This window comes from Poecilia reticulata, chromosome 10 (genome assembly GCF_904066995.2).
Source record: "Poecilia reticulata chromosome 10, P_reticulata-male-v2, whole genome shotgun sequence".
NCBI classification, from domain to species: domain Eukaryota; kingdom Metazoa; phylum Chordata; class Actinopteri; order Cyprinodontiformes; family Poeciliidae; genus Poecilia; species Poecilia reticulata.
The window spans coordinates 20,103,701-20,118,843 of NC_088839.1; the positions used below are offsets into that span (position 1 = coordinate 20,103,701).

The 15,143-nt window shown below is 42.2% G+C and overlaps 1 protein-coding gene across 1 annotated transcript in view; it reads left to right on the forward strand.

Annotated features, from left to right (window-relative positions):
• atg2a (autophagy related 2A) overlaps positions 1-14,925 on the forward strand; it is a 30,270-nt gene extending 15,345 nt beyond the window's left edge. Inside the window, exons 22-42 of the mRNA XM_008420453.3 lie at positions 252-436; positions 519-599; positions 1,819-1,925; positions 2,006-2,098; positions 2,243-2,313; positions 3,384-3,460; positions 6,578-6,748; positions 7,016-7,139; positions 7,636-7,859; positions 7,948-8,177; positions 8,254-8,389; positions 10,296-10,517; positions 10,626-10,727; positions 11,141-11,225; positions 11,541-11,703; positions 11,792-11,861; positions 11,959-12,041; positions 12,138-12,259; positions 12,354-12,508; positions 12,593-12,751; positions 13,505-14,925. Of these exons, the coding sequence (XP_008418675.2) occupies positions 252-436; positions 519-599; positions 1,819-1,925; positions 2,006-2,098; positions 2,243-2,313; positions 3,384-3,460; positions 6,578-6,748; positions 7,016-7,139; positions 7,636-7,859; positions 7,948-8,177; positions 8,254-8,389; positions 10,296-10,517; positions 10,626-10,727; positions 11,141-11,225; positions 11,541-11,703; positions 11,792-11,861; positions 11,959-12,041; positions 12,138-12,259; positions 12,354-12,508; positions 12,593-12,751; positions 13,505-13,741 (2,897 nt within the window). The 3' untranslated portion in view covers positions 13,742-14,925. The remainder of the gene's footprint in view (positions 1-251; positions 437-518; positions 600-1,818; positions 1,926-2,005; positions 2,099-2,242; positions 2,314-3,383; positions 3,461-6,577; positions 6,749-7,015; positions 7,140-7,635; positions 7,860-7,947; positions 8,178-8,253; positions 8,390-10,295; positions 10,518-10,625; positions 10,728-11,140; positions 11,226-11,540; positions 11,704-11,791; positions 11,862-11,958; positions 12,042-12,137; positions 12,260-12,353; positions 12,509-12,592; positions 12,752-13,504) is intronic.
• The last annotated feature ends 218 nt before the right edge of the window (positions 14,926-15,143 follow it).

The window sequence follows — 15,143 nt, forward strand, 5'->3', positions numbered from 1 at the left end:
ATAATACCGATAATTCAAAGGGCTTCTACTGTGACCGGACAATTCTGGGTGCATAATTTTCAAGGTGTGAACAAAGATAATCAAGTCTAAAAAACCCATTTATTTGGGTTTTAACTCTGTCCAGATATCCTAAAGAGCCATTCATCCAACCATTTTTCTGCCCATTCGTTAGAAACCAGTCATCTGGACTTATTGTTATTTATTTGCCTTTGTGACTCGTTGGAAATATATATAATTCTTTACCTTTCTAGCTGTGGTTAAAGACACCTCCATCCCAGAGAGGTTGGAGATGCCCAGCTTCACGCCACCCACACAGTTAGACCCCACCATCTACCCCACAGAGCTGGGAGTGAGCAGCGTTCGAGGACGGGAAGGGGAGCCACAGATGTTGTCTACAGCCATCAAAGTCACGCTGGACCTGCAGAGGAAGGTTAAGGTTCGTCTCTCTTCTGCACCAGCTTCAGGCTGCCACAGGAAGTCTAGTATCGCCTTCAAGAAGACATTTTGCCTTTTTGCAGGAGTTCCTGGTCGCTCTTCAGCTGCAAGGTGCCACCATGAGGCATTACATGACGCAGAGCAACCAGAGCTGGCACGAGCAGGTGAGGAAATCAAACAAGGCCTTTTCCATTCAGTTTATGTATCTCCTAATATTTAGTTGATTCAATGAAACTTTTGCAAACTGAACAATTTTTGATGTCGTGGAAAAAATTGTTTTGAAATCTGAATACAAATCGTGGTTCCTACGCCATCTGGAAGTTGTGTTCCTTCCTTCTTCATGCCCTTTTTATTGTGTTCTTTATTTTCTTCCTTGTGTCCCACCTTCCCTTTCACACAGGGCCTTCTTTATTTTCTTCCTGTCTTCCCTTTGCACATCCATCCTTTCTATTCTTGTGTACTTTATCTCTCTCTCCTTGTGTGATAGGTCTCGTCCTTCCTTATGTTGTTCCTTCTTTCCTTTTGTTTCTTTCTCTTTTCTTTGTTACCCTCACATATTTTTTTTGTGTCATTCTACTCTCCCTTCCTTCCTTTTTTGCCTTCTTCTGTACTTCCTTGATTCCTTCCATTCTTTGTATTTTCTCCCTCTCTTTCCTCTTCTACCCTTGCCTCTTGTTTTCCTTCCACTTACCTTTCCCTCTTCCCTTACTTTCTTGTGCCTTCTGTTACTTTTCAATCTTGTGTCCTACCTCTGTTCCTTGTGTCCTCCCTTTCTGGTGTCCTAACTCCTTTCCTTCGTTCGTTCCTTTATTGTGTCCTTCCTGCCTTCCCTCTGTCTTTTTTTCCTTTCCCTCCTCCTTGTGTCCTTCCTTGTGCATATTTCCGTCTGGTAACTAATTTTGTTATTTCCTGAGGTTACGTCACTCATGTTGTCGTTTGTGATTGGCTGTGCATTCCTCTTGTAGGCGTGTCAGCTTCAGGAAAAACAGATTCCCTTCATCACAGCTGGACACGGCTAAGCTGAAAAAATGTTAATTTGAGATGTTTTATTTTCTTGGAGGCAGAAAGGAACAATGGAAAAGCCAGAGAGTTTGGACACACGTGATCCAAGTGTAATTATACTTGTCGCTGTAATTATTAGTCTGCTTTCCATCTGGAGGCTCTTTAGAACCAAATAGCCGTCCCTTCCAAAAATAAGAGCCTTCTTGCCAGAGATAACAAGCACATAAAGTTACACCCTGACAAGTAAAATGTGATTAAACGTGACAGTTTTCTTAACCTCAATGTTAAGAAAACTGCAGCTGCTGGTGTTTTTGTTTCACTGCCCAGTAAAAATCATTTAAAATCTTTATCGGCCTCCTATTTGTTTTTCTTCACTTCCAGCTGATTGACTTCCTGGACGTCATCGACGACCCCATCTTGGGCTACACGGCACCGGCTGTCATCACCATCCTCCACACACACCTCGCTTCCTGCGCTGTGGACTACAGGCACGAACCTAAAGAGTGTTTATTGAACTTACTGCAAAATTACATGTTTATTCATCTCTTTTGGTTGTTTTACTCCCAAGGCCTCTGTATCTGCCCCTGAGAGTCCTGTTCACAGCAGAGTCATTCTCTCTGTCCAGCAACATCATTGTAGACACCGCCACCTTCCACCTCAGGTACTGGTGACCTCTGACCCAACACCGCATTTACCATAGCAATGCTTTATGAGGACTAATTAAAACGTATCCTTGAAATTGAGATCAATCTGGTGATATTTTTGACTGTAAGATCTTTTTAAAAGTCAATTTTGTTGTCATCAGATTCATCCTGGATGATTCTGCTCTCTACCTCTCTGACAAATGTGAGACTGACACAGTGGACTTGAGGAAAGGTAAAACATGCAGGATGTCTTTTACACAAATGGCCATTGATTATGTCAAGATAGGATTGTGTACTAATTAGGGATGCAAGTTATCAATTAATAAGTTAAAGTTGATTTATCCTATCGATTGGCTAATAATTAATTGATAAACGGCCACCTTCTTAAAAAGTTTTTAGTGTCTTTCCATAACAAAGGGCACTTTTATTAAGAAGCACCTCGCTATGTTTTAACCGTATTTGTGTCAGCTGCATTAATTACTGACTGAATAAACAGAAAATTATGCTTTTCTCACATTAAATTTAGACATATTTATAAAATATAACAAAACAGGAACCCATTAGGTTGCTGAATAGAAACAGCTCTGTCATGGAGGTTATTGAATGTTAATATTTCAAAAGCCGCATGAAGTGCATCTTGCATTCCTCACTAGACTTTGTTTGAACCGTTTCACTTTCCTGTTCTGGTACGGTCCCGCCATCTTTAATTCTGTATGAACTGGCTCTGCTTAAGAATGGCCAGTGGCGCCTTCTGCTGGATGGCAGCCAAACTACAACACAAAAAATCTTTAATCGATCTGAGTTCAGTCATGTTAAAAAGAAAGTACTCTTTCCTTCAATTTTTGTTTCTTATGTCATAAAAATCACCTGCTTTTGTTGAACTCGAAATGAATTAAATCTAACCGCACGCATAAAAAATAATATATTACATCTGTGTAGTTGTTACTTATTAAATAAAGGTGGAGCTAAAGAGGAAAGCTGCATGTTGCAAATGTAAGTACACCCCACGGTCCAGCATCTTCCTGAAGCACCTGCAGCAGCAACAAGCTGAAGTGATTTTTCTGTTTCTCTCTGTCTTGAATCGTTCCTGGTGGGTTTGGGATTATTGACCTCGCGATGATCCAATCTTAGCCAAGCTGCAGATTAACTACGATTGCACTCGTTTTATTAAAGTAAAACACATTGAAGCAGCACATAAACCTGTGTTTAGATGAAATAAGATAAAAGCTGAAAGACATGATGTGACTCTTAGCATGAGGGACAGTGATAGAAGATCACCTTCTGCGTGTTTGTGTCCCTCAGATTACGTGTGTGTTCTGGACATTGACCTGCTGGAGCTCGCCATCACCACATGGAAAGGCAGCGATGCTGGGAAGCTGGTAAGTCCTGCTCCGTGTCCTCACCATTCTGGGTTTTTTTAAAATCATATTTAGCTGCAGGCAGAGAAAAACTACGGAAGCGCATTGCTATCACGCAGGAAAAAAAAAATTCGAGTGCTATCACGTTATAACGTGATACGTATCTTGTTAAAACGTGATACATATCACGTTATAACGTGATACTATCTTGTTAAAACGTGATACTATCTTGTTAAAACGTGATACATATCTTGTTAAAACGTGATAGTTATCTTGTTAAAACGTGATATGTATCTTGTTAAAACGTGATATGTATCTTGTTAAAACGTGTTATGTATCTTGTTAAAACGTGATACGTATCTTGTTAAAACGTGATAGTTATCTTGTTAAAACGTGATACGTATCTTGTATAAACGTGATAATTTAATGTCCAGGAAGTGGCGATATTATGCTAGGCTTTTACAGTGGCTAACATGAATTGGTCAGGTTTCCCTTCATGTTTGGTCTACACGGATACGGATGCTGCTTTGCACTGTGGTTAAAACCATTAATAGCATGGTACTCTTAGCAGGATCCTACACAGAACGGGGCTGCACAGAAGGAAACGTCAATTCGGTTCTCTAGCTGTGGCGGCGTTCCTGACTGTCTGGATCGAAGCTGGAGTTGGCTTTCGATTGTAGCTTCTGATTCGGGAAATGGCTAAAGAGCGATTAGAACGGAGGCTCAGATGTATTTGCTGAACATTTTCTGTTCAGATTTATTTTTTTTAACAGTACACTTGCTGAACAACGGCAACGGCTGTTCGTAACCAAGCAACCGAAATCAACAGAAGGCTAGATAGTGGCAAAAGACAAAACTAGATCCTGTTAAGCATTCTTCAAAATAAAAGACTTCCTCTCAAGTTAAAATGCATCCCTGTAAGCCACAACAGCCAAACAGAAAGGCGGGTGCTCTAGGACAAAAAAATGAAAGAAAACAGAAAGCTAAAATAATAGCAAATATTGTAAATGTGATAGTTCATTTATAATGCATTCCAGATACAAAAAGGTTTTTAAATCTCTCATGTTTGAAGTTTCACAATTCAGATAAAGGTTTCACAAATCATTTTTCACAAAGCATATCAGGTGATTTCTTAACACTTGCATGTTAAATCTAATTCCATGATTAGTTACTTATTTACAGGGCTGCACAGTGGTGTAGTTGGTAGAGCTGATGCCTTGCAGCAAGAAGGTTCTGGGTTCGATTCCTGGCACGGGTCTTTCTGTATGGAGTTTGCATGTTCTCCCTGTGCATGCGTGGGTTTTCTCCGGGTACTCCAGTTTCCTCCCACAGTCCAAAAACATGACTGTCAGGTTAAATGGCCTCTCCAAATTGTCCCTAGATGTGTGTGTGTGTGTGTGTGTGTGTGTGTGTGTGTGTGTGTTGTTGTTGTGCATCTCTTTGTTGCCCTGCGACAGACTGGCGACATGTCCAGGGTGTACCTCGTCTCTCGCCCAGAATGTCAGCTGGAGATAGGCACCAACACCCCTCCCGAGCCCACTAACGTACAAGGGTGTAAAGAAAATGGACGGAGTTACTTAATTACAGTCATATGTTACGTATAATTTAAATGCTCATTATTATTTACTGAATGTAACTTGGTTGTACATAATTACAAAAAGGTGATGTGAAAAATAATTAAATTCAAAGCTTTATTTATGATTTATTTTGACCAAAGGGAAGAGAGAGGAAGTCTTTTATTTTGAAGAATGCTTAACAGGATCTAATTTTTTGTCTTTTGCCACTATGTAGCCTTCTGTTTATTTTGGTTGCTTGGTTACGAACAGCCGTTGCCGTTATGCACCTATTGTACTGTTCAATAAAAATGTTTTACAGAAAATGTTCAGCAAATACATCTGAGCCTACGTTCTAATCGCTCTTTAGCCATTTCCCGAATCAGAAGATACAATCGAAAGCCAACTTCAGCTTCGATCCAGACAGTCAGGAACGCCGCCACAGCTAGAGAACCAAACTGACGTTTCCTTCTGTGCAGCCCCGTTCTATTTAGGATCCTGCTCAGAGTTGCATGCTATTAATGGTTTTAAAAACAGTGCAAAGCAGCATCCGTATCCGTGTAGACCAAACATGAAGGGAAACCTGACCAATTCATGTCAGCCACTGTACTAGCCTAGCATAATACCGCCACTTCCTGGACATAGAATTATCACGTTTTAACAAGATACGTATCACGTTTTAACAAGATAACTATCACGTTTTAACAAGATACGTATCACGTTTTAACAAGATACATATCACGTTTTAACAAGATATGTATCACGTTTTAACAAGATAGTATCACGTTATAACGTGATATGTATCACGTTTTAACAAGATACGTATCACGTTATAACGTGATAGCATTCGAATTTTTTTTTTCCTGCGTGATAGCAATGCGCTTCCGTAAAAAACAAACCAGTATAAAGGTAAAGAAACATTATAATTATAATTATGTTCAAGGTCCACAAAAACCCACTAAGAAGCAGGTGGCCGCATGTTTATAAATATTTATTTAACCATAATTAGATTTCTCTATAATAATGGCTTCGGACAGTAATTTGGCTCGAGTTTTACTCTCAACTGGACCTGAAACTAAAATCAGCAAGAAAATGCCAAACAAGTCTTCCCACAGCACTGATGCAGCTCTGAGCCAACCAATCAGGGCTAATCAGAGCTTGTGTATTTTATTTTAGTATAGAAAGATGTTTTAGTTTATTCATATAGCTTATTTGAAGTAGCTGGGTTGTTTAGTTTCAAGCTGTCACAATACATGAGCATTGACACTTAAATCTTGCTAAATAGTATGTAGCTGGGAAGAGAAATGCGTTTTTTGGGAACTGAGCTGCAGTGCTGCAATCAGAGCCTGTGGCTGCAGCCCGACAGCTTAGGAATGATTGATCATATTTGAATAAACAGTCTTCAAGTTGTTAAAATATCAATTTGATGGCATCTGTGGAAAATGAGCAAAAATACCTCCTGAAAAATCAGCAGCAATCAAAGGTTGTTGTCAACTTCTGGTACCGAGCTCTCTCATCCTGTCACAGTGAGCCTGGTCTGTTTTTTGTCATGAATGTGCTTCTGATGGACTCGTTTGTGTTTCAGTCGCAGCCTCTCTTTGAGCTGCGCTGCTCCAACAACGTGGTGCACCTCTACACCTGCGCAGACTCCTGCGCCGCCCTGGTCAATCTGCTGCAGTACCTGGTCGCCCAGGGGGACTTGCACCCCCCCCCACGACACACCTCGCCTACTGAAATAGCTGGTCAGAAATTACCGGTAAGACATTTTACTCAATTGCACTTCATTAACCTGAAAGACATGATGCTTGTTTTTTTATTGATTAATGAACCTTACCTGGAATCAGCAACAACAAATATGCAAAACCAGGAACTTTGAAGCTGAAATTATAAACCTGAGTTGGAGCAATAAAATAAACTTAAGTTATGCTAGCGTTGAACATTTGTTACAAGGTGCTGCGGCTAATAAAACAACACGGTTTCCATCAGTAGTTTTGGCTTTAATGTCTGTGTATCGTTGTGTTAGCTGTCAGAAAGTCCTGCGTCTCTGCCGCCTTGTCCTCCAGCTGAGACCGCAGAGATCAACCAGTACGACCTGGCTGATGCCTTAATCGACACAGAGAGGAGCTACAGAGACAGTTTAGAACCAGGTATTGTCTCTGAACGCTGTTATCCAAATATTATTGATTTAACTTGATGTATACGGGAAAGTATTATTGTCATTTTGCACTGCAAAAAGCACAAATTCTTACCAAGTATTTTTGTTTAGTTTCTAATACAGATATTTTTGTACACTTGAAATAAAGGCAAAACTAAGTTACAACATATAGGAGCTTATTTTAAGTAAATAATTCCTCAATTTTGATGAAAAAGTATAGCTGCACTGGCAGATTATTTCACTTTTAACACAGGAAAAATGTCTTGTTATAAGTGAAATAATCTGCCTTTGAAGCTTGTTCTTTTTTTTATCAATATTAAGGAATTATTGACTTAAACAATGTCTTACTGATAAGTTACTTGTTAGTTTTGTCTTATTTCTAGTGTACTGAGATATTTGCTTTGGAAACTAGACAGAAATACTTGGTAATGCTTTGAATTTTTGCAGCATGTGTTTAGTTTAAGCCCCTGACTGGTTCTGTTTTGCAGAGTCTCCTTCCGTGCCTAGGGGCTCTCCGGTCTCCGTCTATTTGTTTCCTGGCGAAGGTTCGAAGCAGAACCCATCCGTTCTGCAGAGGGAGGAGTCTGAGCTTGATGGGCTGGTTGCCACAGCGATGGAGGCACAGCCTGATATGATACTAGATGATGGCTCCGAGGGCTCCACCGACAACGACGACTTCTGCATCCTGGAGGCGCCTGGCATGGGCATACCTGTGAGTGCTCAGCTCCTTCTTCTTCTCCTTCTTGTTTTTATGTCGACCTTTCTTTCTGAGGCTCTTCCTGCTTGTGAAACTCTTGCAGCCCAGAGACGGGGAGCCCGTGGTGACCGTGCTGTGCGAGGGGCCCATTAAGGTGAAGGACAGCCACTTTTCCAGGCCTCGAGGAAGCTCCGACCTGCTGCGAGCTCCGAGTGGATTCCCGGTGCCGCACACCAGGGTGGTGCTGAAGGAGATCTCTGTGGTGTGGCATCTCTACGGCGGCAAGGACTTCGGCGGCAAGCCGATGTCCGTACATGCTCAGAACTCAAACAGGTTTTTAAAAATTTACATCCGTTTTGTTTATTGCCGCGTGCGTTTTTGTGCATTTCTCAAACCGTCTCCCTTCTAGGGGTCGCTCTGTCCCTGTGGGTGTTCGTGGTTCTCCGTCTCGCTCCGTCGCCTCCGCCCGTCCTCAGAACTCCTGGCGCTGGGCTGGAGGCAGCGGCCGTCAGCACTCACTTCTGATGGAGATCCAACTCACCAAGGTGAAGCATTGAGTAGATGCAGTGACTTGCACTCAAAGTCTCAATCTTGAATTTTTTCACATTTTGTCAGGTTACAACAGCAAAGTTCAGCGTATTTTATTGGGACTGTTTGGTAAGAAAAGGATAAAGACACATTACTTCCTTATATGTAATTTAATAATCTGAAAAATGTTGGATGTGTTTTTATTCAGCCTGTGTCACTATTTAGTGCAGTTGTAGTTTTCCACCGAACAGAGTTCTGCATGCAGGCCAGAAAACTTAATCTTCGTCTCTTCATTCTGATAAAATCCCAACAGTATTGAAGGCTGCAGTTGTAATGTGATAAAACTAGAGATGTGCCGATCAGGTTTTTTCCTGCCGATTCCGATCACCCATGAGGGCCTATCACCGATACCGATCACATAATTATTATTTTTTTTAATCATAAGCACTACCCGTTACATTATATGGAAAAAGGAACCATGAATTCACCTTAATTTAGACAAAAACTTGTTTTTAATAACTTTTTCCAAGAAAACTAAACAAAACAGGCGTTGTGCAAATTGTACTGCTATCGGTAATACTATCTTTAACAGACTGAAAACACATGAAGGCTCTGAAGAGGCTAAATAAAACCTCTCAACATTGCCAAAAAATTCAAGTATAAAACTTAACATTCAAAGGCAAATACAGGATCCATTACAATAAACAATCCTGAGTTACTGAATGAAAACGTCCTGATAGCATGGCGGCTAGCTGATTACTGCTAGCTCTGATTGGCTGTTTCTGACTGAGCGGAGTAATTATGCAGAGCAGGGAGGAGATCGATTCTTTTTTCAGAGATTATCTGTCTCATGACAGCGAAAGTTTTAATACGTATGTAAAATTTTTTTTTTTAAGTTAGATGCTGCAGCTTGAAGCAGAGGTTCAGTGTGAGAGTCACTACCAGGTGGAGCAGAAGCGGCGCTCCGTCTGTGAAATATTACTACCTGTAGCGTAGCAGCGGTTCAACAGCGAGAGCAGAACCAGCGTCTTACATCGCAGCTCGAAGACTTAAATAATTTTGCGGGTTATTTGTTTAGCTTTCTGACCGTCATGCTAATCCGGGTGAGTGTTTGTAGCTGTGCGCTGCTTTACCTGCTATTTGATCCTCCATATGTCTTTTTTACTGCAGTGAGCCTCGATGTAGCCAAACTCCATCAAGTATGCCATTGTTTTTATGTCGTATTAGCTTCGTTGTGTTGATGCATTTTGAATTCACCATTCACTCAGTGCGTTATAGTTCCACATCACTTAGGATTTGTTGCTGCGTGTTTGCACAGTGTGAAGGAAAGAGGAGACCAGCTGCACAGGCAGGCTGCGAAATGAGGTGCAGGTGATCGGTTTGTGTGATCAGCAACAAGAGACCGTGATCGGCAATCACCGATCATACACTTTTTCACGGAAATCGGCCGATTATGATCGGTGGCTGATCGATCGGCACACCTCTGGATAAAACATGAAAATGTGCAAAGACGTTTTGTTTGTGTTTCAGCATATTTTTAAAATGAAACTACATTATTTCTTGATATTAAATAATGTAATCTTTATTTAGGGGTGTATTGGAGTAAATCTGCGGTATAGTCACTCCGCCGCAGCATTTCTGACCAGCAGCGCTCGTATCCTGCATTTAATGATAGAGTCACTTGCTCTCATATCTATAGTTGTATATATAGTTGTTTTCTGTTTGAGTAATGTCACTTGACAAAGCACTTTTCTCACTACAAAATAAGTAATAACAGTATGAATGTTTGTGCTGATAGCATATTGGGTCGACTTCTGTATCTGTCAGTACTCACAAAGTTGTATCGGGACTCAATACTTCACAATAGGTGTTCATTTTTACATTTGGTTTTTTTCCATGGCATCTCCCTCTCGTGTCTTCCAGGTGTCCTTCCAGCATGAGTCCTACCCAGTGGCAGTAGCAGGCCAGGACGGGGACGGGTCACTGACCTCTGGGGTTGGCCCCAGCGGGGAGCAGCCTCTGTCCCGGCAGGTCTTCATCGTGCAAGAGCTGGAGGTTCGGGACCGCCTGGCCTCTTCACAACTCAACAAGTTCCTCTACCTCTACACCAGCGAGAGCATGCCTCGCCGAGCCCACTCCAACATGGTGAGGACAGGTGCACGTGCGTGTGCGTGCGTGCGTGTGTGTGTGTGTTGAACTGCAAACTGAGACGGAGTGGATCAGGATGAGATCTTTGCTCTGCTCTCGTTGCAGCTGACTGTGAAGGCCCTGCAGGTTTTACCAGAGTCGGGACTCGGAGGACCCGAGTGTTGCCTACGGGTCAGCCTGCTGCCGCTGCGACTCAACATCGACCAGGTAAGTCCTGCGTCTTTGACCAAATATGGATGGAAAAGCCTCCTCTTCCACCTTCATGGAGATGTGACACCAAGAGGGGGATTAAAACCTCCAGGTTTTAATCGGAAGGTTTTAATCTGTAATTGCTTTCATCACTACTAGAAAAACCTTAACATTTTTGTTTCAACGGTTTTATTTTTCTTCAGCCACATTGAAAACAATGACAAATCTAAAGAAATAAATGAACTTGGTGATTTGGTCTTTGAAGTTTAAAAATAAATAAACATTAATATGCATATTTAAATTATAAGACCAATCTGAACTCTCAGTGTCTCATAAACCTTTTACTTGTTCCAGGTTTCTTTGCATCACATTAAGTCAGTTTCCCTCTGTGGTTTTGTTCTCCTACCAGACTTTGTTTTTCTCTTTTCCAGGATGCTCTCTTTTTCCTGAAGGACTTTTTTAGTAAGCTAGCATCCTCTGTTAACCCCTACACGCCTGTGGATCCTGCTGCTGAAGGTCAGTTAACGCAGAAACTTTTCCTCTTTGGTTGCTTCGGGTTTTTGTTTTTTATATAATTTAGAAGATTAGCTGTATTTACTGTAAATACAGCATATGATTGCTGCTGGAGCACAGCCTGTGGGAACATGCCTGTAATGACTTTTGTTTGTTTGTCTTGCAAAAGTATTGATATTGCTTAAACTTTTCAAATTTTGTCACTTTACAGCCACAAACATAAAAGTATTGGATTGGTGTTTCAGGGAATAAACTAACTAGTGGTGCATCACTGAGAAGCTCATTTAGAGACGGAGTTGTTCTTGTTTCTTCTGTCAGTCACAGTGAAGGTGGATCCTTACCAGAAAGGCTCTGAGGAGACCGGAGCAGACGCCGGTCTCGGTCCTGACCTCACCGCTTCCGTGGAAACCACCTACAGCGAGCAGAGCTCCTCCTCTGCTGGCTCCTCCTCTTCCTCGTCTGAGCAGCCAATCTACTTCCGGTGTGTAGACGGCGACGCTCATCAGACAGAACGATGGCTGAAGAAACATCAGAGCCGACTGAATATTCCTTCTCTCTGTGATTTTCAGGGAATTTCGTTTCACCTCTGAAGTGCCTATTTGGCTCGACTACCATGGGAAGCATGTGGTCATCGAGCAGGTGAGAGGTTACGAGAACAGCTCAGACACAGAAACCCAGCCCGTCCGTCGCCACGGTAACTACAGACGTCTTTACAGCTTGGTGTTTTGTTCCTCAGGGGACGTTTGCAGGGATTCTGATCGGTCTGGCTCAGCTGAACTGCTCAGAGCTGAAGCTGAAGAGGCTCTGCTGCAGACACGGGTAAAAACGACAAACATTCAGACGTCATTAAATAATTTCAAATCTGATAAAATCTTGACAGACTTGAGACTGCTTTCATGTTTGAAACGTTCCCAGTCTTCTCGGTGTGGACAAGGTGATCCAGTACGCCGTCACAGAGTGGCTGACAGACATCAGGAAGAATCAGCTGCCGGGCATTCTGGGAGGCGTCGGCCCCATGCACTCAGTTGTTCAGCTGTGTAAGCTGAAGCCTTCGCTACAGAAACATTTACAGTTTTAAACCTGCTTTATTTATTTTAGTCTTCTTTCCTTCCTCTCTGTGTGTCTGCTCAGTCCATGGAGTTAGGGATCTCTTCTGGTTGCCCATAGAGCAGTACAGGAAAGACGGGCGCATTATTCGAGGTCTCCAGCGGGGGGCAGCATCGTTCGGTACCTCTACAGCATCGGCTGCTCTGGAGCTTAGCAACAGGCTGGTGCAGGCCATCCAGGTACGAAGATGAAATAAAATTAAATGTTTTGTCCGAATGTGAAGATGTTTTAACTCATGTAGTGCGCTTGTCACCTTGCTACAGGCCACAGCAGAGACTGTGTATGACATCTTGTCTCCAACGCCTCCACTGAATCGGTTCGCCATCACCGAGGGTCGGGCCCCAACCAGCCGGCCCCGAAGAGCCGCGCAGCCAGCGGATCTCAGAGAAGGAGTAGCCAAAGCTTACGACACCGTCAGAGAGGTGCGGAGTTTGAATTTCTCTTAAAAGATGATTGACATGATGCCACCCGTCAATCAATCCAGTGGATTTAACAGCAACTGACCAATCAGCAGTTAAATTGTCACAAAGTGAACGCCCCATTCCTGGAGGAGCTGTTGTGGTCTATCTTTACGAATGCGCTGCGTTCATAGAGGTTTGGTGGAAAATAATTGGAGAAAATGGTTAAATGTTTTCAGTGGGGAACAGGCACTTAAGAGGTGCTTTCAGAAGATGGAATAGAGTTTATTCCTAGTCCCAAACTCCAAGTGTAAAATATGGATAAACATGTGCAGCCAACTTCAAGAGCAGCAGAATACTACAGTGACCAACAGTATAACTAACATGTGTGTGTTTATGAAGGTTTCTGTCATCATTACATCATACGCTTAACGGTTAAATCAAAGACTAATGTGTCAAGCTGGGTCCAATAAATGTGAGCTGTGCCTACAAATAGGTAGTTTCTCTGTGAAGCAGTAAGTTTTCAGGCATGTGGTGCAAATATTCATGCACAGCCTGACATACATGATGAAAACATAATTGAGATATGTGATATTTGAAAGCCAACACATCACGCAGAGAAGAATACCTGGATATGAAGACAGAATCATGATATAATGTGATAAAATGTGACAATCTTCAAGATGTATGAATATTTTGGATATCCATAGCTTTTTTTCATGTTTAAAGTTATGACCAAACCTGCTTAATTACCAGTGCTGACCCTTTCCTCTGCAGGGAGTGATCGACACGGCTCAGACCTTGTGTGACGTGGCGTCCCGCGGCCACGAGCAGAAAGGTCTCCCCGGCGCAGTGGGCGGCGTCCTGCGCCAGATCCCGCCCACAGTGGTCCGACCCCTGATAGTGGCCTCCGAGGCGACCTCCAACCTGCTGGGAGGCATGCGGAACCAGATCAAACCCGACGCCCGCAAAGAGGACTTCCTCAAGTGGCGCACGGAGGACGCACAAGAATGAGGACGGCGTGCGTGCGTGTGAAAGAATGAATGAATGCGAATGGGAACCCCGATGTCTGCTGGGGGATCTGCATGTTGGTATGTGTGTGTGTGGGAATGTTGTTCTGCAATGCAAAAACAACACAAAGACTAACTGCTACTGCAGCCACTTACACAAAGAGTTTTACACACGTGTAACCACACCTAACTCTTCTGCTGCTCATCATCCCTCGGCCTGCAGGTTGCTCTTCATGTCTCTGTAACAACATATCGCTGCTTTTGTCTGGCTTTGATTTCAAACCAACCAGGAGCAGGAAGGATCAGAACGAGATGCAGATTGTCATCATTACATCCTTTGTGTCTTGCTAAAACTGGTTTTCGATTTAGTGTTAACCCAACGACTGTGAGCAGGAAATCGGAAAGGAATGGCTTCAGTACAGGGAGTTTGCAGCAGGAAATCAGTGATCCTGAAGCTCCGTAAGAAGGAAGATTATGTATGTTTTATTCATGTTTGTGAATGGTTCTCATCTTGAACCGTTGGTTTGGTTTTGAGCCCGCTATGCACCTGCTCCTCTCAGCGCTGATGAGCTGTGCCATAAACCTTCCAGAGTGACCTTTGAACCCATCTGTGTTGCCTTTCTCTGACCTGTACCCTCCAAACGTGACTGAATAGAAACCCATGAAGCCCTTTAAAAAATCCTGTAGCATTCTGAACTTCATGAATTTGTTTTTACGGACTGATTTCAGTCGGTGGCTCTCCTTCCTGCTTCTGTTTTGCATAAAGCGGTTCTGGGTTCTGAATGGACACAGACTGACTCTTTCCACATCTTTAGATGCCTTCCTAAATGTTTTTTTTTTTGTTGTTGTTTTTTTTATGCTTAACTGTTTGTTTTGTTTATGTTGAATCATAAGTATTGTTATACTCGTTTCATAATGAGTGTTGGGAGGATTTGAATCTGGTGACAATGGAGGAAGGAAATGAGGAGTTTTACATTTTTATCTTTGTTTTCCTGTTTGTGAGTGAGGGATTATTTGTGTGAATGTGAGAGGATAAGTGGACGCATGTCTGTGAGGGTGACAGGTTTATGCTTGTTACACTACTTGTGTGTAATTACTATTTACTATAAAAGTGTATGAATGACCTGTATATTACAAAAACAAGTATACAAATTAATACAAAAATAAAAAAAATTATATAAAAACTGATCATGTTTGATGTGTTCTGTTAAAGCCCTTGCTTTTGATTTTAAGTTTTGTACTTCCTGCAGTTTTGTTCTCATAATTACCCACAAACACCTGTGACAAAAAGTCTAAAACCGAAGTAATAAAAATGTTATTTATGTAATTTTAATAATAATAAAAAGTGTCTAAGTGCCTTTTTTACAGCTGGTTGGGTGTGGGACTCAAGAGCTTTTTTTATTTTT